Source organism: Fukomys damarensis, unplaced genomic scaffold (assembly GCF_012274545.1).
Source record: "Fukomys damarensis isolate Sample0158 unplaced genomic scaffold, DMR_v1.0_HiC HiC_scaffold_10, whole genome shotgun sequence".
Taxonomy (NCBI): domain Eukaryota; kingdom Metazoa; phylum Chordata; class Mammalia; order Rodentia; family Bathyergidae; genus Fukomys; species Fukomys damarensis.
This window is the reverse complement of record NW_022900922.1, coordinates 1,645,386-1,667,958: the sequence shown is the minus strand read 5'-3', so window position 1 is coordinate 1,667,958 and position 22,573 is coordinate 1,645,386. Positions and strand designations below refer to the sequence as shown.

Genomic DNA, 22,573 nt, shown 5'->3' with positions numbered 1-22,573 from the left:
TCGGTGAAAGTAGTTGAGGGGCCCAGGCTCTGCGCCTGGTACCTAGTGCTTCTTTCCCACCCCCGAGCCATAGACTCACCTGGAAGCAGAGACTCGCACCTACCCCAACTCTGCCACCTGCGGAGCGTGAATTGGAGCAAGTTGCTTCAGTTTTCTGCATCTCTGTGTCCTGATTCGTAAAATAAGCTTTTCCTGAGGATTTATGGAGATTAAATTAGATTCCATGTTAAACAAACAAACAAACCTGGTCTTTAAATTGTTGACTAAAAATAGGTTGCCCCCATTTCAGTAGGAATTTAATGGGGAGAGGATTTAGGGAAAAGTGTGCTACTGCGGACAGTATGTCTTTGAAAGGTTGTAGCTGCTGGTGTAGCTTTTTATGTAGTGCAAAGTATTTAAAATACACGGAAATGAGCATTCATACCAAGTGATTGTGTCCTCCCAAGTAAATAAAATATGTGGATAGAAAGTTAAATGACAGCTGTTTTTGAGGACTCTGGTTACAATGAATTGAATGATAAACACATTGCTATTTGAATGAGAGCAACGGTTTTGTGGATCTTTTTCATGCATTTATTTCTAAATGCAGTATACCAGGTTTGTAGCCCGACTCCACTTTCTCTACCTAACGCCAAGTAGGGAGTACATAACATGAATAACAGACCAGCGGCTAGATCCAGATGCGCAGTCTGTGGGTTCATGGTTCCAACTCTTTTGCCTGCATCCCGCACACGGAGAGCGTATGAAGGTACAGATTGCTGGGCCCCATCCCCAGTACCTCTGCTTCAGGGTGCCTGGGTGTGGCCTGAGAGCCTATTTTCCCAGCAAGTTCCTGATTGATACCAGATACACTTGAGAGCTACTACTGTGGATGAGCTTTCTAAACCTCTTGTAAGGACGCACCTTAAACTTAGACAGCTTTTCATCCGCGTCCTTTCTGTGCAGCTACCTGAGGACCCCTATAAAATGCAACTCACCCTTTTCACCTAAGGCTCCATTAAAAAAATTATTCAGCACCTTTTTAAACTGACCTGTAAGAGAGCTCTATTAGAATAAGTGTACTTCACATATGTTTGAAGAATCATCAGTTCACAGGTTATTTTTTCTTACGGTCTTTCTAGTGTGGTCACAATGTACAAAGGCACAGAGGTCAGAATTCCAAGGTTAGCAGGAAGTGGTTTTCAGTTAGACATTGCCTTGGAAAAGTCTGACATCAGTTAAATGTAAGTTGACGTTGCTTTGTGTTTAAAATGGACCTGAAGGCATTATCACAATTCTATAGCAGTAGGCCACACTGCGCGGGAGCCTATCACAGCCTCATTAAGCAGTAGCGCACACCTGTAATTCTAGCCACTTAGGAGGCAGAGTCAGAGGATTGCAAGTTGAAGGCCCACCTAGGCAACTAATTAGGCACTGTCTCAAAAAGTAAAAAGGGCGGGGATGTACTCAGTGGTCAAGCACCCCCGGGTTCCAGTCCCAGTTCCACAGTAGAAACACTGCGTTGATCTCTGGCGGCCTCTTGACACTTGTGCCCCAGGCTTTTTAAGGCTCTCAGAAGGATCATCAGAGGACAGCCTTCTGAAAGGATCCTTGTATCTGATCCTGCCGCGCTGCGTCCACACCCACATCCTGTCTCGCGCTGCTCTGAGATTTCTGGAGTAGTCACTTCGAATTATGAGAAGTACACTCGTTTCTTCTCCAGTTTGTGATCCACAGCGGCTCCTTTTCTTTACCCGCAGATCGCCGTCCACAGTGCCTGTTGAGAAAATACCTCATGACCTTTGCTTATTCCCCCACTTGGACATGACAGGTAAGCGGGCTCCGTGGAAAGCTCTCTGTCTCTTTGCAGTCTGTAGCTGTGAATGAAGATGTGCATAGATTTGGGGGTCACTAGTAATATATCTCAACTCTGAGCCCGTTTTGTTTTTCTGTGTTACTACTCATTAACAGGCACCTATGTGTTTTTATTTGTTTGTTTGTTTGTTGATAAGTTTTTAATTTTTTGAGCTTAAGTCTCTACACCTTTTCTGGTTTATGGACAGTAGTTCCAGACAGGTCTAGACTGCAGGAGAAGGGTCCACATATTTCTCAAAAATTTCATAGATTAGCCCTGTGTACTGATCACGATGCCAGAAAGGCAAGACTTGAAATATTATCATCATCAAACCCTCTTTTATTTTTTAACATTTTATCTCAGTTCTATTTCCATCTTTACCTTAGTGATTATTACTTACATCCACACTGGCCTTTGAATCGTCCCTTAAAACCCTATGAGTTTGAATAGCTGGTTGTAAATAATACTTTTTTTCAAGGGATAAAGTCTTATTTCTTACAATAACCTCTGAAAATACAATGGTGATCTGTCCTTTGACCACCAAATCTGACACTATGCATGATTGTACATTAAGTAATACTTGATTAAAAATTCTAAGTCAAAATGAAACCTGCTGTAAATTCCAGGATTAAAAGCTATGTGCCCTGGAAGAGTCCTATTAGTTAAAGTTATCTTCGTAGTGAAGAAAGCAATTTTATGAGTATACTTCACTAAAATTGTTTTTTTTTCTAAAGGTACTAGTAGGCAGGGTAATCCTAACAAAAAATTTATAAGTACATGCAGCTGTGAACTTAATTATTTTGCCTGTTATGTGGAATTCAAACTTCAGAGTGGTTTTACAAAAACCGTATCAGCTGTTCTTTCAGAGTCTGTAATGGGTATTGTGCTCTCTTCCTCTTACATGCACAAGGATGACATTTCTGCCTCATACCTGCTGGTTCTTAGTTGTTATCTTTGTGAAAATAGGTCTCCCTGGACTGTTAAATTACCATCCCGAACCGGGGACTGTGCTTATGCAGAAATAGTGCTGTTAGTGGAGCCTAGCTTGGGGAAGGCGCCGGGGAGGTCATTGGCGTGGGATGAGAACCTGAGCTACAAGCGAAGCTTCACTCTGTGTTTATAAACGCTGATGACTATTCTGCATTTTATCCGTGGCAACTTGAGATCAACCACATGCCGTATAAACTGAGTTGAAGGATTCATAAGGATAATGCAGATTTAAACCTTGAGGAGAGGCGTTGGACCTCCGCTGGGTGGCAACGCTTAGAAGTCGCTTGGACACAGGGCGTCGGGGGCTTCTGATACGGTGTCCATAGGGCTACGAGCATCACTGAGGGGACAGCATGGCCGCATTTAGTGCAGCTCAAGCTCTGCATACCCTGTCGGTATCCTGCTTTGCCCTTATAAGAATTTCCATCCAGATAGAGAAATAAATGTTCCCAGCTGTATTTGTTCAAACGCTGCTGACAGTTCTGAGGAAGTAGCAATAACTGTACCTCTAAAAGAGAAGTGACTAAATCACAGCACACCCCTCCAGTAGAGTAACGCACAGCAGGGAAAACGAATAAATGTCCTAGCATTTGTGGGCAAATGTTTCATATTTTTTACTTTAAGAAATTCAAGCAAACAAAAGTTTTCAAACCATTTAGATAATAATATCCACTGTGCACACATGACATATGTGTGCAGTAAAGTTTAGGAGCTTGCAGGAGAATGAAAAGCACCAGCTTGGGGTGGTGGGTGCTTCCCGAGGGAGGGCCGGACCCCGGGGGCAGGCGGGACACACAGGGCAGCTCAGCTTTCTAATTGATATGTTTGTCCTTGAGCTGTGTAGTGACAGTGGGGCATCTGTTGTCATGGTCTTTGAATCTTTGTGTTTCCAATACTGCTTAATGACACAAAAGTTTGTTTGTACGTTGAAGGAATAATCAGAATTGCTAAGATACTCTAATGGGTTTGAAGTGTCCTGATGTTAGGACACCACATACCGGCTCCAAATAGGAGACTCCTACTTTTGTATACCGCTCTCTGACCCTCTGGAACTCAGTGAGCCTCTCAACTCTAACTGGGCAACACCGGCCCTCATCGTGGCTGTGAGTTTTCAGAGTCCCATTTCTTTCATACCTCCATACTCTCCATCAGTTCAGGGGCTGGACAGCTCCTTGGTGTGGTCGGGTGACTGGTGGGTCAAGCCTGTGTCTGGTGGGCCCCTGAGACGCACAGTTTTGACCCCGCCCTGTCTCCCCGCAGGAACTGGCAATGGGAAATACTGTTGTCCGCAGCTGTTCATCAACCACCGGTGTTTCTCGGGCCCATACCTGAACAAGGGCCGGATCGCAGAGCTGCCTCAGTCGGTGGGGCCCGGCAAGTGTGTGCTGGTTCTCAAAGAGGTAAAGTGTGCATCCAGTCCCAGTTGGCTTGTTTTCGCGGGACCCGCGTGCTATGGGCAGATACCGGGCCTTCGAATCCATTCGGTTCTCATTAAACCAGTGTGTCCTTTTTCCCCGGGCTGAAAGCTGGAGACACAAAGATGGAAAAGTGATTTTTTTTACCCATGAATGATTCAGTCTAGCGGACATACTTTCCTCTCATGAGTTAGGGAGAAAAGTCACAGTAGACTTGAATCTGTTGCTTTTGGAAGACGGGATCAATTAATTGTGTGTTGACTGCAGACTTCGAGCTGAAGGGTCAAGGCCTCTCAAAGAGGAAGCCAGGATGGAAAGGCAAGAAGAGCCTCATTTATCTGGGAGCATTTTTGTTTTTTGGGTACCGGGGATCTAACTCAGGTCCTTGTGCTTGTAGGGCAGGCTGAGCTAAATCCCCAGCTTATCTGGGAGCGTTTGACATACGGAATGTAGCGCGGACAGTTTAGGCCTGGGTGAGCTTCCACTCAAGTGGGAAAGATGCACAGGCAAGTAGAACGTGACTGGGAGTGTCCTAGGTGCCGGGATGGGCTGGGGCAGGTGGTGTGAGGGAGCAAAAGCATCATACACCAGCTGGGGAAGTGAAACAGGGATCTGGTCCATGCTAGACAGCATGGACGAGGCGGAAACATCCAGAGTGTGGGGAGGAAGTGGAGGGAAAGTAGGAAGGATACTTCAAGCATCTCAGACGCGAGAACCATAGACATAGGAAGCAGCCGGACCTGCCTGCCTTGAGTCTCACCAGGCCTGCCTGTTGGACTTACTCCTTTACCTACATTCTCACTCTGCAGCAGATTGGAGCTGCTTACTTTCTAAATAGCTCACCTTAACATAATTTGGCTTTATGTATGGAAACCAGACCATATAGATCGCATGCATCCTGAGAGGTAGATTCCACAGATGACAGATTTGTAGTTCAAGAGAAATGGTGATTGTGGGCACAGTCAGGAAACTCGGCACTGCTGCAAAAATGGTAAGGCAGTAGTCCCCCTGGTTAAGCCCAACTGTATACACGTCACTGCATATAGATGCCTGCAGATAAGAAACGATCCGAAAAGAAATCAAGCCAGCATTGGGTATAAGAATCTCTGTGTCAACACAACATCAAACCCTATGTGAGAGCCACCTTTCTTCAGTCTGCCCCAGCTCTCTGCCCGTGAACGGACCTCTGCTATATCGATGTCTCCCTCTGTTGGGGTCTAGTTTTGAGTGATTCGTTAGGAGCATGAAAACTGACAGAAATACAGTGAGTGGGTGGATTTTTTTGCAGCTGCTCTGATTCACACGGCAGGTTGTTAATCAGAGCTCCGCCATCATCCCCTAGCTATGCTAACAAACACGGCCTTGGCCTCCCACCTGTCTCTAGGGACTGGCTATTTTATTTTACTAAATGATTTTTTTTCTAAGTCAAAAGTAGTTACTGCTGATCAGTTCTCTCTGTGATAGATGTCAGCAACCAAATTTAAAAACCATGCCCCTTATTTTTGGTACCGGGGATCGAACTTGGGTCCTTGCTCTTGCAAGGCAGGTGGTGGCACCACTGAGCTACACCCCCGTCCTGGGCTGTTTTTAAATCTAGACTTTAGAGCCATTTGGTGCTTTGACAACAAGTCAGAGGGTGGAGGTTGTCTTCTCAGAGAAGCGCCCCTTCAGGACCTCCTGCCTCATCCCCAGTCTCCATTTTATTCGAGCTGCCTCCACCTCCGGCCCAGACCCAGGCCCAGCCCTAGCCCTTCGCACTGGCTGAAAGGAGATGAGGAAATTGGCCAGCCCAGCTCTCCTAACTGTCTCTGACTTAGAAATTCTCACAGGAAGAAAACGTGAGAGACATAGGCCAGCTGGAGTGCGAGGGCTGAGATACTGAACACAACCTCTCGACGCGGACAGCAGCAAACCAGTGCGCTGACCCCAGGGGTGGTGGGGCTCGCGTTTACCTTGCCTTGCTTCACTGGCAAGCGGGGTGGGGTTGTGCAGAAGTGCTGAGGAAACGCGGGGTTCCGCCAGGCTAGAGCCGCTCTTGTTCCCTGAGCCTCAGAGGCCCTGCTCAAGGGGACTCGGCAGCCTTCCGTCAGATGCCCTACCGCAGACAGTGATGTCACAAAACCCTTTTCCCCGTATCCCCAAGACCGCTATCCCTGGTCAGTTCTGGTTCTGGAACTTTCAGGTGGGACCTGGCAGTTTGGAATCTGGCTTCCCAGGTTGTTTGTGGTTTATCTTTCTGCCATACTGGTTGACTCACTCAGCTGTCTCCTTCAGTCTCTGTATTTTTATTAAAATGTTTATTCCCCACATTTGGGGAGTGTGGTGAGAGTTTTAAATTTCTCTCTCCCTCTCTCTCTATCCCCCATTTTTTTCCTCCTGGCTGCCTCTGTTTAACTTTTACTTAAGTAAAAGGGGAGCCCTACAGTCAGCTGTCTGAAGCGTCCCTCCCTGGCTGTGGGCTGATGTTGCAGTGCCCTTTGTCAAAGCAGCTGCGCACTTGTCAGTCGGGTGGAGACAGCTTGGTGGAGAGGCAGTTGGAATCCCGGTCTCACATGGGGACTTCCTACAGTAACGCTGGACAGAAGAAAGAATCTTGCCTAGCTGACGCCTCATTCAGTCAGTCATCAAAACCAGACGCAGATGCAGGCTGCCTCTTGAGATATTCTGTGGTGTTTTCAGTGCTCCGTCCTAAGTTTCTGCTGAACATCAGCTAACCATTAAGAATGGAGTCTGACATTGGTATAGGAAAAGACTTTATGAACAAATCCTCAGTAACATGGGAACTAGCAGAAAGAATCAACAACTGGGATCTCATCTTACTAAAAAGCTTCTGTACTTCAAAAGAAAGCATGAGCAGAACTAAGAGACAATCTACAATGTGGGAAAAAATTTTTACCAGCTGTACCTCAGACAAAGGACTATTATCAAGGATATATAAAGAACTCAAAACAATCAGTCCCCCCAAATATAAAGACCCGATCCAAAAATGGGCATCCGAAATGAACAGACATTTCTCATACAAAGAAGTAAAAGCAGCAAGAAAATATATGAAAAAATGTTCCACATCACTGGTCATTCGAGAGATGCAGATGAAAACAACACTGAGATTCCACCTCACCCCACAAAGAATGGCTGCTATCAAGAAATCACACAATAACAAATGTTGGCGGGGTTGTGGGGAGAAAGGAACCCTCCTCCATTGTTGGTGGGAGTGCAGACTAGTGCAACCACTATGGAAATCAATATGGAGATACCTCAAAGAGCTTGGACTGGAGGTTCCATTTGACCCAGCCATCCCTCTGTTGGGTATCTTTCCAAGAGAACTAAAAGAATCATATCACAGAGAAGTATGTGCACCCATGTTTATAGCGGCACAGTTTGTAATAGCTAAATCTTGGAAACAACCTATTTGCCCATCTGTTGGAAACTGGATAAAGAAGTTGTGGTTTTTCTATAAAATGGAATATTAGCCATAAAGAGCGAGAGAATAGATTCATTCATAGGAAAATGGATACATATTGAAGATATACTCCTAAGTGAAATAAATAAGTCCCACATGTGTAAATACCGAATAGTTTCCCTGGTGTGAATATTCTGCAACAATGCATAAGATTCTAATAAGATTACTGACATTTAGAAATGGGAGGAAAGGAGCTAAAGGTGTAGGGAAGGTGTGATACGTAGGGCAAGAACAAAAAGGGAAAAGAAAAAAATGTGAGAGAATGAAAAGATGAAAATAAAGTGTTTGTAGATGGGGAGGGGAGGAGGGGGTGAAGGGAGGGCAGAGGTAAGGGGAAAAAAATGAGAATCCAGACTTGCCATGTAAAGGTACATGATCCCAACAATGAATGTAACTGTACTGTATCCCTAAATGTACCAATAAACTCAATTAAAAAAAAAAAAAAAGAATGGAGTCTGAGCCGCTGGAGTCAGCGGGACATAAGAAAAGGTCTGGGAAGGTAGGCCGAAAGAAGCCCAAATTTTTTTTTTTTTTTTTTTTTTGCTGTCAAAGCTCTCTATTATTTTCCTACAAAGAGACAATATACATTTGTTGAACTTTCTCATCACACCACAGAATATGATTTTGTAGAGATAAAAATCATTGTGTAAATGGCGTCTCCCGTCACGGAGAGGATATGACATCAGTTCGTTTCTTGTTACCGAATAAATTCTTGGAGTGAATTACTCGTGAATTTTCGTGAACAGAATAGGTTCATCTACTCTCTGGGGCCCTAATGAAATTTATTGAAAAACTCCCCAAATAATCGTCAGGGCACTGCCGCTGCCCAGCGTAGCTGTAAGCGTGGCGTGGGACGCGGCAGCACGGAGGGCGTTGATGTTTCGCCAGGGCGGACAGCGGAGGAGAAAGCCCAAAGTACCCAAGGCTGCGCTAATGGGAAACCTTTATCGGTGGGAGAAAGGAGCTGGGGTGTGGACGATGGCCGAGAGAGCGACTTCCCGATGAGGGACTTCCTAAGGAATGCGCCGAGGGACGAGAGGGAGGCTGTGGGACACCCTGAGCGTCGCGGTCACTGTCCGCAGCAGCCCTGGAGAGCACCGGCTCGCGGAGACAAAGGTCCGCGCGATACTGGCCTGCTCGCTTTGGGGCCTGTGCTGAGTATCGCACGGTGGGGAGCAGGTGGCGCCGCTTCATCTCACAGCCAGGAGCTGCACCAGGAGAGGAGGAAGGGGCTGGGGTCCCACCCTCCGCTCAGGGCCACCTCCCCGAAAGACCTGCGGCCTCCCCCGGGCCCCGCCCCTTACAGGGCCCACCCCCTCCTGGGAGCGCCACAGGCTGGATGCCAGGCCCTTCTTGTATGGGCCTTTGAAGGACAGGTGCAAGTCCAGCCTGTAGCAAGCAACAAGGAAGAATAATCCTAGCAAAGAAAGGCCTTTCAGGAGCCAAGCAAGCTGGCGAGGCAGGCGCAGACCGAGCAGAGAAATGGGCCTCTGGGATTGGTTCCTCGGGTGGAGAGGCCCAAGCCAAGGGCTTTGCTTGTGCTGAGTGAGAGAGAAAAACCTCTGAAGGGTTTTGAGCAGAGGAGCGGTCTGGTGGGGGGTCTTGGGGTCTAGAGGGTTTTCCCGGCGGCTGTCTGGAGGAGAGAGTCCAGGACGAAGAGAGGAGCCTGAAGCCCGTTGGAAGCAGGTGGTGCGACCAGGGACTCTGGCAGGACGCCCTGCTATCGGGGAGCTGTGGCTGGATAAGCTGCCCTGCACTGGGTGCCAAGGAGGACTGAGGGGTAGAGAGAGTGCGGTAAATGTAGACAATTCGTGAAGATTTTCCTATTAACGAGCAGAAATGAGACAGGAGACGGAACGGGAGACATCGGGGAGGAGAGCTGCTGTTTTGTGTAAGGTGGAAGTCGCCACTCATTCATGTGCTGAGGGGATGTTGCAGCAGAGAGGAAGAGAGCACTGGTGGAGGAGAGAAATCGTCTCATCAGCTCGCACTGCTGTCCAGAACCCCACGTGCCTGGTGGCTTAGTCATCGGACCTTGGTGTCCCATAGTCTAAGGGGGTGAAGTCCCAGATCGGGGTGCCAACATGGTGAGGTCCAGTAATGGCCTCCCTCTGACTTCAGAAAGCTGGCTGCTTGTTGGGTCCACCTGCTGGTCCTCCTCACCATGGAGGCCTCCCCTCAGCATCTTTCTGACCTGATGCCCTCCCACAGGCCACCTCGTGGGCATCAGGTTTGAGCAGGAATTTGGGGAGGACGCACAGTTGATTCTGTGGTGGACAACTGCGAGAAGGAAAAGAATGTTCTGAGAAGATGCTCGGGACAGATGGTGATGATGGTCCAGAGGTTCAGAATGCAGGGCGGCAGTTTCCGGGAGTGGGGAGGAGGTTGAGATTGGGTCCATCGGAGGGAAAATGTGGGGCACATTGGAGGCAGAGCTGGGTGGACGGACTGTCCCAGGAGTGTTGGGTTTCTTTTCTGAGCATGCAGGACCAGGGGGCAGGTTTTCCTGCTGCTTTCTGAGGGGCATGGAAGGGAAGGGGTGGCCTGCATGTTGGAGAAGCAGAGCTCCGTGAGGCTAGGGACCAGTGCCTGCCAAGGATGCCTTCTGTCCAGGGGTGGCGGACTGCCTAGGGCTCAGCGCACATGGCGAATCTAAATGAAGGCGAAGGTCAGAGTGGGCCGGTGAGAACTCTCCAGTTGCAAAGGAGTCAGTTTCAAATCAACGTTCTCCACTTTGGTCACAGAAATTAGATTTCTGCGATCCACCAGAGCTCCGTTTGTAATGCAGGCACCGCGTGTGGGAGCCAGGATCTTCTCCTCCCATCCTATTGCACCTTTCCCTGTAAGACACCCTTCATGAGAGCGAGGCCGTCAGTGGGGAAGTTACTGATGGAGCAACGGAAAGCTCCCACTATTTTACTTGGAAAAATCTTTTCATAAAATTAGCTTCATTCCCCGATTTTTGAAGTTAAAAAGAAATAATTTAGGTACCTGAGAGTCTTTGATTCTCCCCGATTTCTGCCAAAAAAAAAAAAAAAAATTCCTCATTGTCTATCACTGCCATGGCCCCCAAGTGGCTTGAAGAGCAGAAAGTTCTGATGAAACACTGGCCATGCCCAGGAAGCTCAAAGTCTCCATCCTTTCTCTGACCCTTGGAGAGAAAGTGTATTCTCTCTTGCATTTCCCTGCCTCTGAAACCACCCTCCCAGAGGCCTCTTCCCACAGTCATTAGCACTGAAATCTGTGGCTTTCCCTTCCACTAGCCTCACTACAGCTGTGGGACCTGCCTTTGTGTTCTAAGGTGTTTTTCTGACTTTGCCAGGCACAGAGATTGTCTCCCAGCAGGCGGTTGCCTACGCTTCCAACATGGCCATGGCTTTAGGTATGTGATCTAGTTCAGGTGGGAGACGCCAAATTCTGGGGTTTTGTGAGAAGTTTTCATGAGAGGAATGTGAAGGAATCATGGGACAACAAAACTTTATAAGGTGAATGGGAAAAAGGAAAAAACCCTATCCCGATTTGTGCAGTTCTACTTTTTGTTATTTTTGTTTTTGTTTGCAATGTTAGGTATGGTTGCATTGTGTCCAGGGCCTTTGCACTGAGCTGTACCCCCAGCTTGCCCACCTGCCATCTTTCCCCCCCTCCTTCCTCTCCTTCCTCCTTCCCTTCTTCCTCCTTTCTTTCCTCAGGGTCTCACTAAGTTGCTAAATGGCCCAGGCTGGGCTCAAACTTCCCATCCTCCTGCCTCAGCCTCCCAGAATGCTGGGATTCCAGGCATGTACTGCTGCCCCCAGGTCCTTTCTTAATCTTTTGAGTGGTGGCATCAATTGAATGTGAAAGCAAGGAAGATTGAAAGGAGACTCTCCGTGAGCTGAGCACTCTTTGCTGTTTCTGTTCCTTTCCCTGCTCAACCAACGGTGGCAGAACCCAAGCTCTGTTCTTTTTGTTGCCCTTCCTCTCATGACTGATCCCTTCCCCCCTCAGACCCTGATCCTGTTTCCACCTTCTGAGCTCATCTTTGCAGCTGATTAAATCCAGGCAGGAAAGCCAACAGGCCTGTGGAGCTGGTGCTGCCTGGGTTTGAGCAGGAGCCTGTCGGAGCCCTTTCCAGAGCAGTATTTCCAAGATGTCAGTCATTGCTTCTTAGAGCATGCTTTGCAATGCATACTGATAGTTGCGTTCATTACGGGGAGTCAGTTGCATGTATGTAGCATTTCTAGATCACTTCCTCTCCTTCTGTCCCCTCTCCCTTCTCCGTCTTGCTCCCTGTCCATCTCCAACAATTCTGCCTTCTTTATGTTGTAGATTTCTCATGTAGGAGGAACCATAAGATACTTACCTTTCTGTGTCTGACTTGCTTCACATAACTGAGGGTCTCACGTTTTATCCATTTTCTTGCAAATGAAAGGATTTCATTCTGCATTTTAGTGTGGAGTTCGGAGATTGGAACCGGATTCGGATAGGCTGAGAATTCGAATTGAAGCTGAAGAACTTAACAGTACAGGCCACTTTTTTTTGTTGTTGTTGAGAAGTTTGGTTCTGAAAGGAGGTAGGAACTGGGAAGGGAAGGAGCTTCTGAGGAGAGTAAATTTGCAGATGCAGGACTGGGACCTGAATACAGGCCAGTGGGGACAGAGGGGCGGCCGGGCCAGGAGAGGGCCTAGCCTCCGTGTCAGAGAGGGTTAGAGGAGCGCTACTGTGAACGACTTTAGTGGGCCCTGATGTGCCCTATTCATGATGGGAAGATCGGTCTTGCCCAAGGACCCATCACTTCTGAAGGTGGGTCTGTGACGAGTCCCGGGTCTGTCCGACTGCAAAGGTGGCTGCTTTGCTGCGTAACCCACTGCTGTGCAGTGTGAACTTACTCCCATAGTTGCTCACACCGTGCCAGCTTCTAGAGAATATCGTTCATTGAGTCACATCTGAAGTTCTGGTAGATATTTGGGGTCAGCATCTATCGTACTCTCTGATCAAGAACATACCACATTGTGTTAGGATGTTTTGAAAGGTGCAATAATCCACTCTAACTGAACGCTCAAGCAGCTGTCTACTGAGTTCTTTTTATTGGATAACTATAATATTCTAAAGTGTCCTCTACATAGAAACTGACAGCTCACAGTTCCAACATTTTATAGAGGCCTTCTTGAGTCTGGAGGCAGATGATGTTGCATCGGGAAAAGCTATGAGAAAAATATTCGGTATCAGATGCTGTTTATAATTTAATTGCTGCCTGTTTCCAGTCTGAGTTGAACGCTGAAAGCCATGCTCTTTTCACAGCCACAAAATGCATTTCAGTGTGCAGAAAATAACATCCTGCTCTGGGGTTTCCTCAGCTAATCACAAGGAGAAGAATCCATTGAAACTGTATTGTCTGTTGATAAACATTCTGTGCATTGTTGCAGCCAGCTCTAATTAGATTTATTTTTAAACTTGGATTCTTAAATTGTACTAACAGCAAACAGTAGAAATGAGATGATTATTCTAATACAGAAAACATGAACACACCAAAAGTGCCAGTCCTGCCTTGCTCGGCTTCCTTGTGCTCCAGCCCTGTGTGGGGCGACACCGGGTCCTGGGAGCTTGGCAAAATGCTTCTGGACAAGTTGGATGCTGTGCTAAATGCATAGTGCAAAGTATTTTAAGATCAGGTCCTTCGAGTAACAGGACAAAGCAAACCAAATCTGAAGTAAACAGGGTGCAGACCGGGCCAGTTATATTACTAAACATACTTCCAACTTTTCTTTCCTGTTTATTTTTGTTTCTACTAAAAAAGAAAAGTTGATATGGTGACAATAAGGCGAGTTTTCCACCTTAGTGATGTATTATTCTCACTTTTTTTTTTCTTGGTGATCCTGGGGATTGAACCCAGGGGCTTTTCAATGAGCTACACCCCCAGCCCCTGTTTTGTTTTTATTTTGAGGCAGGGTCTCACTAAGTCTTCCTGGTGGGGCTCAAGCTTGTCGTTTTCCTGCCTCAACCTCCCAGAAAGCTGAGATTACAGGCCTGCACCACTATGGCCAGCTCTTCTCACTTTCTCACTGGTATTTTGTGCTGAAACATGAAACAGGTTTGCCCCAGGCCCAAGCAGACATGAGGAGGGGTGGGCACTATTTGATCCTGTCTGTGTTCCTGGTGCCTGGCACAAAATGGAGCCTCCATGGATGGTCCTAGCGTGGGACTCAATACCTAGAGTCTCTGCTTTGGTCCTTCACGTTATTTAAGCCCTTAGTTTAAGTAGCAGCTACCAGGAGCTTGGCAGAGGTCAGCTGTGTGCAAAGTGAATCAGGATTGCTTGAGTACCCGGGGGTTAGAGTTCCTTGCTCTTTTCGTTAAAGAAGCGCACTGAGGATTAACAAGAAAGTCTTATCTCCCCAGAGTTTGCCACTGGAACTCTGGGAATGGAAATACCCTGCCTTCCTGGGAGTCCCACAGTGGCAGCGACCACCTGCTTATTTTCTTGGACTTGGGTCTTAGGAACGGGGTGGCGGGTGTGATTTAAGGAAATAAGATACTGGATGGTGTTAGGTGGTCCCGACTACCTTTTAGAACACTCACCTCTCTGAGAGAGTCGTCTTGCTATTAAATGCCCATGAATCCAGCAGGCGTGATAAGGAAAGGAGCTCTCTTATCATCATGCCAAGTATGTTTAGTAACAGCCCTTAACATTAGACTCATTTCACATAATTTGTTACTCTCCTTCTAGGTATCTGACATCTCTCCGGAAGTGTTGGCCCAAATATATTGTCTTGGTTTCACTGGCTTCTTATGAAATGTATCTTTAAAGATAAAATGAAATTCTCCGTAGCGGAGTATTCCTGTTGGAGGATAATAAACTGCCCTTTGGAGGGAGTGTGGTGCATTTTTCCCTGCAACCACAAGAGTGATTGAATGTTGATCCGCCCCTCTAGCGAGCACTCCCCACTTTGCTAGTGAAAAGGGTGGATTTCACACCCTTTTAGCCTGAGTCACCCTGCAGATTCTAACATCAGACTTTGTTTTTTGTTTTGGGGGCTTTTTTTTTTTTTTTTTTGGTACCAGGGATGGAACTCAGGCCCTTGCACTTTCAAGGCAGGCGGCGGAACCACTGAGCTAAATCCCCGGCTCTTCTATCAGACTTATTCACAGCTCTTCACTAATGAGGGTGTACGGTGACCAGCTAGGGTCAGCGGTGTGTTTTTCAAAGAACTCGTCTTGGAGCAGGAATGAATGCAGCTGCAGCTCATCGTGGTTATTTTTTCCCAACAGGTTCTTAGCATGATCATCAATGCAGCCTACAAGCCCGGTAGGGTATTGAGAGAGCTGCAACTGGTGGAAGATCCATACTGGAATTTCCAGGAAGAGACACTGAAGGCAAAGTAAGTGTGTCCAATCCTGGGACACAGGAGTTCTGATGATATCTCACCTGTCCTTTTGAAACTTGTCATCCCTGGTTCTGACATAGCCCAGAGAAGTGAAGAGAGATGGAAAGGCCACTGCTCTGCAGTTCTGTGTCCTGCATACAGACTCTCTGGCAGCTTTGCTAAACGGTTGCCCTGAGCCTTTGAATCCCTACTGTAAAATAAAGATTTGCTCAGCAACACTCTTTCATAATAGACATTCAGATTATAACCTTACTGTGTTTCTCAGCCGATAGATGGTTTATTTGCATGGAGAAAACGTGATAAGGAAAGGATCTCTCTTATCATCATGCCAAGTATGTTTAATAACAGCCCTTAATATTTGATAATGTCGGCTGGGCCTGGTGGCCTATGCCTGCAACCTCAGCTCTTTGGGAAGCTGAGGCAGAAAGATCACAAGTTTGAGTCCCCCTGGGCAACTTAGTTGAGACCCTGTCTCAGAAAACAAACAAACAAACAGAACTTTAAGGGCCTGGGGCTGTAGCTCAGTGCAAAAGCTCTGGGTCCACTCCTCAATACCACTAAAACAATGGTATGTAAGAAGAGTAATGTATTTTGCCAAATACAAAGGTTCTCTGTTCTGGGATTTGAGAGTTTTAAAAGATAAAAGGAAACTATATATCTGTTTGGTTGGAATTGTGAATAAAAGACATTGGGCTCTGGCTTGACATAGCTAGCATCCAGTAACTTTCTTCTTTTATTTTTAAAATAGGCTAACTGGAAAGTTGAAAATATTTTTGCTTTAAGTTTTTTGACCTCTGCAAAACAGGAACTGTAATCAATATGGTAGAACTTGGCTGTTGAAGAGATACATAGGGAAGGATCTGTTTCTCAAACATGTTAAATCATTACTTGTTGTTCGGAAGGGCTTTCTTTCCATGTTCATTTATGGTTTTCCAATAGGAAAGGTGTTGCTGGTTGACTTTTTGTTTTAGGGGGGCGTACCAGGGATTGCACTCAGGACCTCGTGCTTGCAAGGCAGGCGTGGCACCCCTGAGCTAAATCCCCAGCTGACTTCTTTTATATTAGTGTCTTAGATTATCATTTCTACATAACATTTAGGAGGTGGTGTGCTTTTTGTTTGTTTTTGTTTTGTTGAGACAGGGTCTTGCTATGTGGTTCAGGCTGTTCTTGAACTCACTTTTTAGCCCAGGCTTGCCTCGAATTCAATGTGATCCTCCTGCCTCAGCCTCCCAAGTGCCAGATTACAGGTGTGCGCCACCATGCCCAGCTAAAGTGGTGCTTTTTAATTCACGGCCGGAGTGTATCTGAAGTTTTCCTTAAAGAATGCACCAGTCCTGTTCATACTGAAAATCAGGGGAACTCTTAATGACCAGTAGCTTTTTCCAGTGTGGTTGGTTGACTCCTCCTGGTATCAAGTGGAGACAGTTGTCGCGCGCACCTCGCCAGCAAGGAGCACGCAACACTCAGGATTCTTCTGATGCACGCTTTATTGGAGTTTCTTCTACATTCTTCAAAATGGCAGAAAGACCCCGAGCCGGATGCGAGCCTGCCTTTTATAGCCTCTCGGGTGGCGAGGCCCATTTCTATTGGTCAATGCCGGCCTGCATCATTCTGACGAACCAAGTGCCTCATCTGCGCAGGCGTGAACCACCGTCACCGGCGGACTCATATCCGGAATTCATGCAGGGCATGAAGAACCCGGAAATAATGGCGCGTGACAGACAGTGAGACATCAGGCTGCTACTAGACATCATTCATCTTGAGTAACCCATGCAGTGATCCTGATATCTTTCTATAGCAGCTCTGCACTTCTAGATTCTGTGAAAGTCATTTCAAGTCTGATGATATTCTGCAGAATCACAGACGGAGAATTCATAAATAAAGAGCTGATTTTTTGTATATAGTATTTAGTAGCACTAAAAGGTGTTCCTACATATTATCATTCCCTTCGTTCTCAAGGAGTACTTAAACGAGCCTCCTGTGTAGCGCAGGAACAAAAGCAAAAACACCTGTTTTCCTGTCTAATATTCCATACCTGTCTCACTTAAGGGAGAGATCATCAGCTGTAGTCGAGTGTTTTCTTCTAAGGCTTTGTTGGCAGCGGTGGCAGAAATCTTGAATGAGAGTTGATACGGACAAGCCCTTCTTAGTTTAAAACTTTCTAGTTCAGTTCGGTAGAGCCCAGATATACCTAAGAGATGCGGAAACAGTGAAAAGACCGAAATCTTAAATCCCATTAAAAGCTCTCCTCCTAAATCAGCAAGTAACTTGCTCCAGATACCAGAATGACGGAGAGAGAGTTCATTTTGTCAGTGTTTGCACTTATTGTCATGTTACCAGGTCGATCAGAGTTTTATTAAATCCAGCCTGATACAATGAAAACAGACACAATGAAATCCAGCCCTGCTGAATTGTAAAGGCAACATATTGCCTGTGATATCAGAGATGACAGGATGTTCTGAGGCAAAGTCTTACACAGCAACTTATAATGAGGCGACGTCTGTCTGCACAGGGTTTCAGCTGTGCTAGATCACAGGTAGCAGCTCCGAGCAGCCGCTAATGATGACAGGTTGACAGTGAGCAGGAGCCTTCCCATGACAGTCCTGGGCGTTGAGTCACCTCTTTCCCTCTGATGGAAAGGAGACGACTTTTTAGATGATGACAACTTTGCTATTTTCTTGGGTGTAAATGGGAGGCAACGGAACTGTCTTCTTCCCATTTACTGAAAGGTAGAAATACTTTTGTTCATGAATAAATTAACAGAGTAAGGGGATAATAAATTAACATTAAGGGCATAAAGTGGCCTTGGCTGTTGTGGGAGCTGAGTTGTGTCTTCAGGAAATGAAGGCCTTGAGATTGTCCACGGGGAAGTGGGGTTGGTCTCACCCACCGAATTGTTTTCTAAAGAATAAAGACCCATGGGCTGGGGATTTAGCTCAGTGGTGCTGCACCTGCCTCGAAAGCGCAAGGTTCTGAGTTCGATCCCCTGTACCGCAAAAATAAATAAGCAAGCAAACAAATAAATAAAGAATAAAGACCCATTTACTTTTCAGATTAAAGGTGCCTTTGAAAAGGTTTTGATTGGTAAATATAATAAAACTAACATGATCATTTAAGTTGTCCCAATGACGATACCTTTCACACTACTAGGGAAATCATTGCAATATTTGAACAACAGGTAAGGTTGTATCATGTCATCTGTCCTCAATACGTATCAAAAAACAAAGATGTCCTAACTAGTGCAAAGAAAAGGTGGATTCTAATGTTGTTCGTTTAAGTTTTTCTCTCTGATGACTTCAGGTATTCTAAATTGACCTACATTATCTTAAATTTCTGGAGAAGGAATTTATGTTGTCCCATAGAGAAATTTTAAAAAGTCCAACTCTGCACCTAGAGGCATTTAAATATGTTTGTCAAGGGCTGGGGATTTAGCTTAGTGGTTCTGCTGCCTGTAAGGTCCCAAGTTCTATCCCCAGTAGCAAAAAAAAAAAAAAATGTTTGTCAAGTGTGTTATAAAATCTTCATGGAGGAAAAGAATGTTAGCCCATCTTTGAACAGCTTTCGTGTTCACCATGAAGGCCAGGTGACGGTCTAACGGATTTCCCAGTCCTTTGTTTCGGGTACTCAGAATACCTAACCTCAAAGCAATTAGACTTCGGTATCAGTTAGGTGGAGACAGGGAGATAAAATCAGATACACATCCTTTTAGGTAAGACTCGCTGAGCTCTCTGGAAATATTTTGGTTTCTTTTTAATGAGCAATGGCTAATTTTGTATGTGCTTTTGTTTACTCTGCCCACCGCTTTTTTTTCTTTTTTTAAATGTTGAGACGGGGTCTTGTTAAGTTGCTCAGTTGCCCAAGCTGGGCTTGAACTCGCGATCCGATCCTCCTGCTCGAGTGCTGGGGTCACAGGTTCACATCACCATGCCCGGTAGCTGCTTCCTCACTTCTTTGCATTTTGTTTGTTTGGTTTTTGGTTTGCTTTGGTTTGGTTTCATTTTTGTCTTTTGCTCAAGCCCATATTTTTGGAACAATACGATGTAATATTTGGCTATAAGTGATTAATATGGAAAAGGATTTCCAATGGAGAGATCTTTGCTGAGACAGATTTTGCGTGTTCCTTTGTCTGCCTTGCTCGGATGAGTGGGATTCGCTGTCCTGAAAGGGGTGCAGCAGACTTGAGCAAGCAGGTGGGCCAACCTGATGGGGGAGAGAACGCCATTTCTCTTTGCGCTTAAATTCGTCACGGGATGGTGTGGAGTCCCTGGTTGAAAGGCAGAGCAGTTTAGAACGCTCCAGAGAAGTGGTGTCTCTCCTAAGGTAAACACAATAGTTTGTTTATTGTGCATAGTTCCTCTTGAAACAAAGGAAGTAAAAGGAAAGAGAGAGATTTCAGAGTCATTAAGTGTCATGAGACCGATGGGCAGTGAGCTGTTATACCACCCTTAGAGTAGGGTGATGATGAAGATGAGACCAATGAAGTAAAAGCTTTCTTTTGAAGAAAGATCTAAACATGTCTTCCTGGCTCTGCTATGAAAAATGTTTTCCTTGCAGCGAGCAGAGCTTTCCTGTTTGCATGAGGTCATTAGAGTCCCTTGGTTTCTCTTTTACTTCTTCCTCCAGTCTTTGAGGATGTGAACTCAGCTTAAGAATAGGAAATTTGACCCCCCACTCCCTCACCACCGACAGCACCTGATGAGATTTTGCTTCGTGGTCCTGATAGGCATCATTTTGAAGATGAATGATTGCATTTTAGGTCCCATTGATGTTACTCTGTTTGGACTGCTTTTAGTTATGAATGGATCATTAACATTTCTTTTTTGCCTCAGAATCCATTCTGATTTTGTTCTCTCCAATTTTAATCTACTGAAGAAGGGACCAGACTTTCTAGCTCTCCTTTTGTTCCCTTCCTCTGTCTCCTTGTACTTCAGCACTCACACATGGCAGTGAATTCTTTCATTGGTTAGAAGAAAAACATTGAAAGGCCAGGGAGGAAAAAACTTAGGTTCTGGGTCTGGGATCTTGCAAATTGAGCTGTCACAGACACCATCAGCAGGAGAACAAAGAGGATTGATTTGCAGATGGGACTGTTCAGTGAGGAGCGCTAAAAAAGGCAGTTAGAATTCAGGACCTCTGTAGCTACCTTAGCAAGGTGAGGCAGAGGGGAGAAAGCAGGGATTCCTCTGAGAAAGGGAAGTTGGACTGGAGGAGAAAAAAAGAAGGCTCTTGGTAATGTGTTTATGTGGATATGAGTGGTCTTTTCGTCTTCACCAACATAAGAAGCAGCTCTGGAGAGCGGATTCAGGATGGACTGCTTGACACTCTTCTGGGCGTGGCAGCTGCCCAGAGCAGATTCGTGTACGGCGGTCCTCACGGAGCTGGCTGCTTGGGCTCTTTCATGTGTCTCTGTCATTCTTTGATTTTTTTTTTTCCTCTTTCTGATTCGATGTGTTCCGAACTCATCTCCTTTCCCAGCCCTAGTCCTGGAATTAGCCATTTCGCCAGGAGCCTTGGTTTTCCTGGGGCTCTTGTGATTTTTTTGGCAGGGTGAGCATGCTTTTGAGAGCCTAAGTCCTGACATGAGCTACTACCGGGCTCAGTGGGCGGAAGTGGGGACTTGTGTTCACATGTCCACCTGCGTACACATAGCTGTGCTCTGTGTCTATGCAGGCATGTAGAGAAACACACCTTTCTTTGCTTTCTTTCTTTCTTTGTACTGGGGATTGAATTCGGGACTTTGCGCTTGCGAGGCAGGCGTGGTGCTACTGAGCTACAGCCCTGGCCACAGTATTTATTTCTCTATCTTTTGGGTCAGGAATTCTCAAGCCCACCTCTGGCTCAGAGACTTGCTACAAATAATGACAGGATTCAGCATAGCGGCCAGTTTGTATGCAGTGGCATCGTAAGGCAAGTAAACACAGGCGGTCTGTCTGGAAGAATCTCCACGTGCAGGCTGCGTCCTGGGCTGCCGTCTCTCCCTGGGGGACACATGGCAGCACCCACTCCTTCTCCAGCAACAAAATCGTGAGGCTACCTGGGTGGTGTTTCTGAGCAGAGCAGTCCAGCCCAGAGTTCTTGTCAGATGCCAGGTGCCAGAGCTCTAGCAGGAAAGCGGGCCCAGTGCACCACGCGGTCTGCACGGTGTAATCACAGCAAACGCCCTGGTGGTTTCGGAGGCTCCCAGATGCCAGTCAGTGGTACATTTTACCAGCTGGCTTCTGCAATGACAGCAGCTCCAGGCCGGCCTCGTCAGCCCCTTTCTGCCTACCCACAGGCTTGGTACAACAGGCCCGCTCCATCCTGCCCTTTCCTTTCCCCTGTTTGTATCTCTACCACGACGGTGGGAAAGCTGGCTCTGCTGGCTTCGGGATACGTGTTTCACCAGGGCCCTGCATCACCACAGCGTCCTCAGCCTCTCCCACCCTCCCCATATACTGCCCCAGCCCAAGAACAGGATGACCCTCAGGCCAGCCGCCCTGGAGAGGAGAGGTAGCAGCAGGACTGGCAGGAGGGCGACAAACCTGCATTGAACCCCTGCAGCGGTCCCTGCCCGGACAGCTCTGGGTTAGGAAGGCCCATCGAGGTTATTCCAAGTTGTGCCCATGAGACCAGCCCTTTCACCCCTCTCCTCCAGTTGCTGGGTAAGAACCATCCTGGGAAAGGCCAGGCCAAGGTGGCTTTGGCAGCTAAGGCTGACTCTCGGGGCTGCAGCTGGAAGCTGTCTGCCAGCCACTGTGACAAGAGACCCCACCACCCAGCCCCTGCACCCTCCTGGGTCAGTCCTTCCAGTGGAATCGTGCAGGGAGGACAAGATGAAAACATGTCACTGCTATTTTAAAATTGTGCCATACATCTCATTTTCATATGTTTAAATGGGCTTTTCCTCATTATGAAAAGCTTTACTAAAACATTTGCTTCCAGTGAGTCACCCCAAACTAGGAAGGAAAACAAAGCCATCCTCTTCCCATTTCCCACAGAAAGCAGTCCCTCTGAAGTGTCGTGGTACCTAGGTGCTATCTGAGTTGAAGGTTGTTCTACTTCCACGGTTTGACATCTAATCTGGCTTTCAAGACTTTCCTTTTAAACGATGTCTTGTTACTTTTTTTTAATTGAGTTTATTGGTGCATTTTAGGTATACAGTACAGTTACATTCATCATTGGGATCCTGTACCTTTACATGACAGGTCTTGGTTCTCGTTTTTTCCCCTTGTCCCTGCCCTCTCTTCACCCGTCCTCCCCTCCCCATTTACAAACACTTTATTTCCATGTTTTCATTTCCTCATATTTTTTTCTTTTCCCTTATTACCTTTCCCCTACCCTTCCCACTTTCCCTACACCTTTAGCCCTTTTCTTCCTATTTCACATTGTCATCCCATTAGGATCTTATGTACTATTACAGTTTTTCACACCAGAGAAACTATTCAGTATTTACACACGTGTGACTTATTTCATTTAGGAGCATATCCTCAAAAATGTATTGTTACCTTTTTTAAGTGAGAATCTTGATATTGGG

The 22,573-nt window shown here is 46.4% G+C and overlaps 1 protein-coding gene across 9 annotated transcripts in view; it reads left to right on the top strand.

Moving 5' to 3' along the window:
• Positions 1 to 22,573, top strand: part of Sfmbt2 (Scm like with four mbt domains 2) — a 219,667-nt gene that overhangs the window by 174,101 nt on the left and 22,993 nt on the right. For all 9 annotated transcript variants that reach the window (XM_010621393.3, XM_019207097.2, XM_010621390.3 and 6 more), the window contains 3 exons: positions 1,740 to 1,810; positions 4,085 to 4,224; positions 14,945 to 15,054. In XM_010621393.3, coding sequence (XP_010619695.1) covers positions 1,740 to 1,810; positions 4,085 to 4,224; positions 14,945 to 15,054 — 321 coding nt within the window. The remainder of the gene's footprint in view (positions 1 to 1,739; positions 1,811 to 4,084; positions 4,225 to 14,944; positions 15,055 to 22,573) is intronic.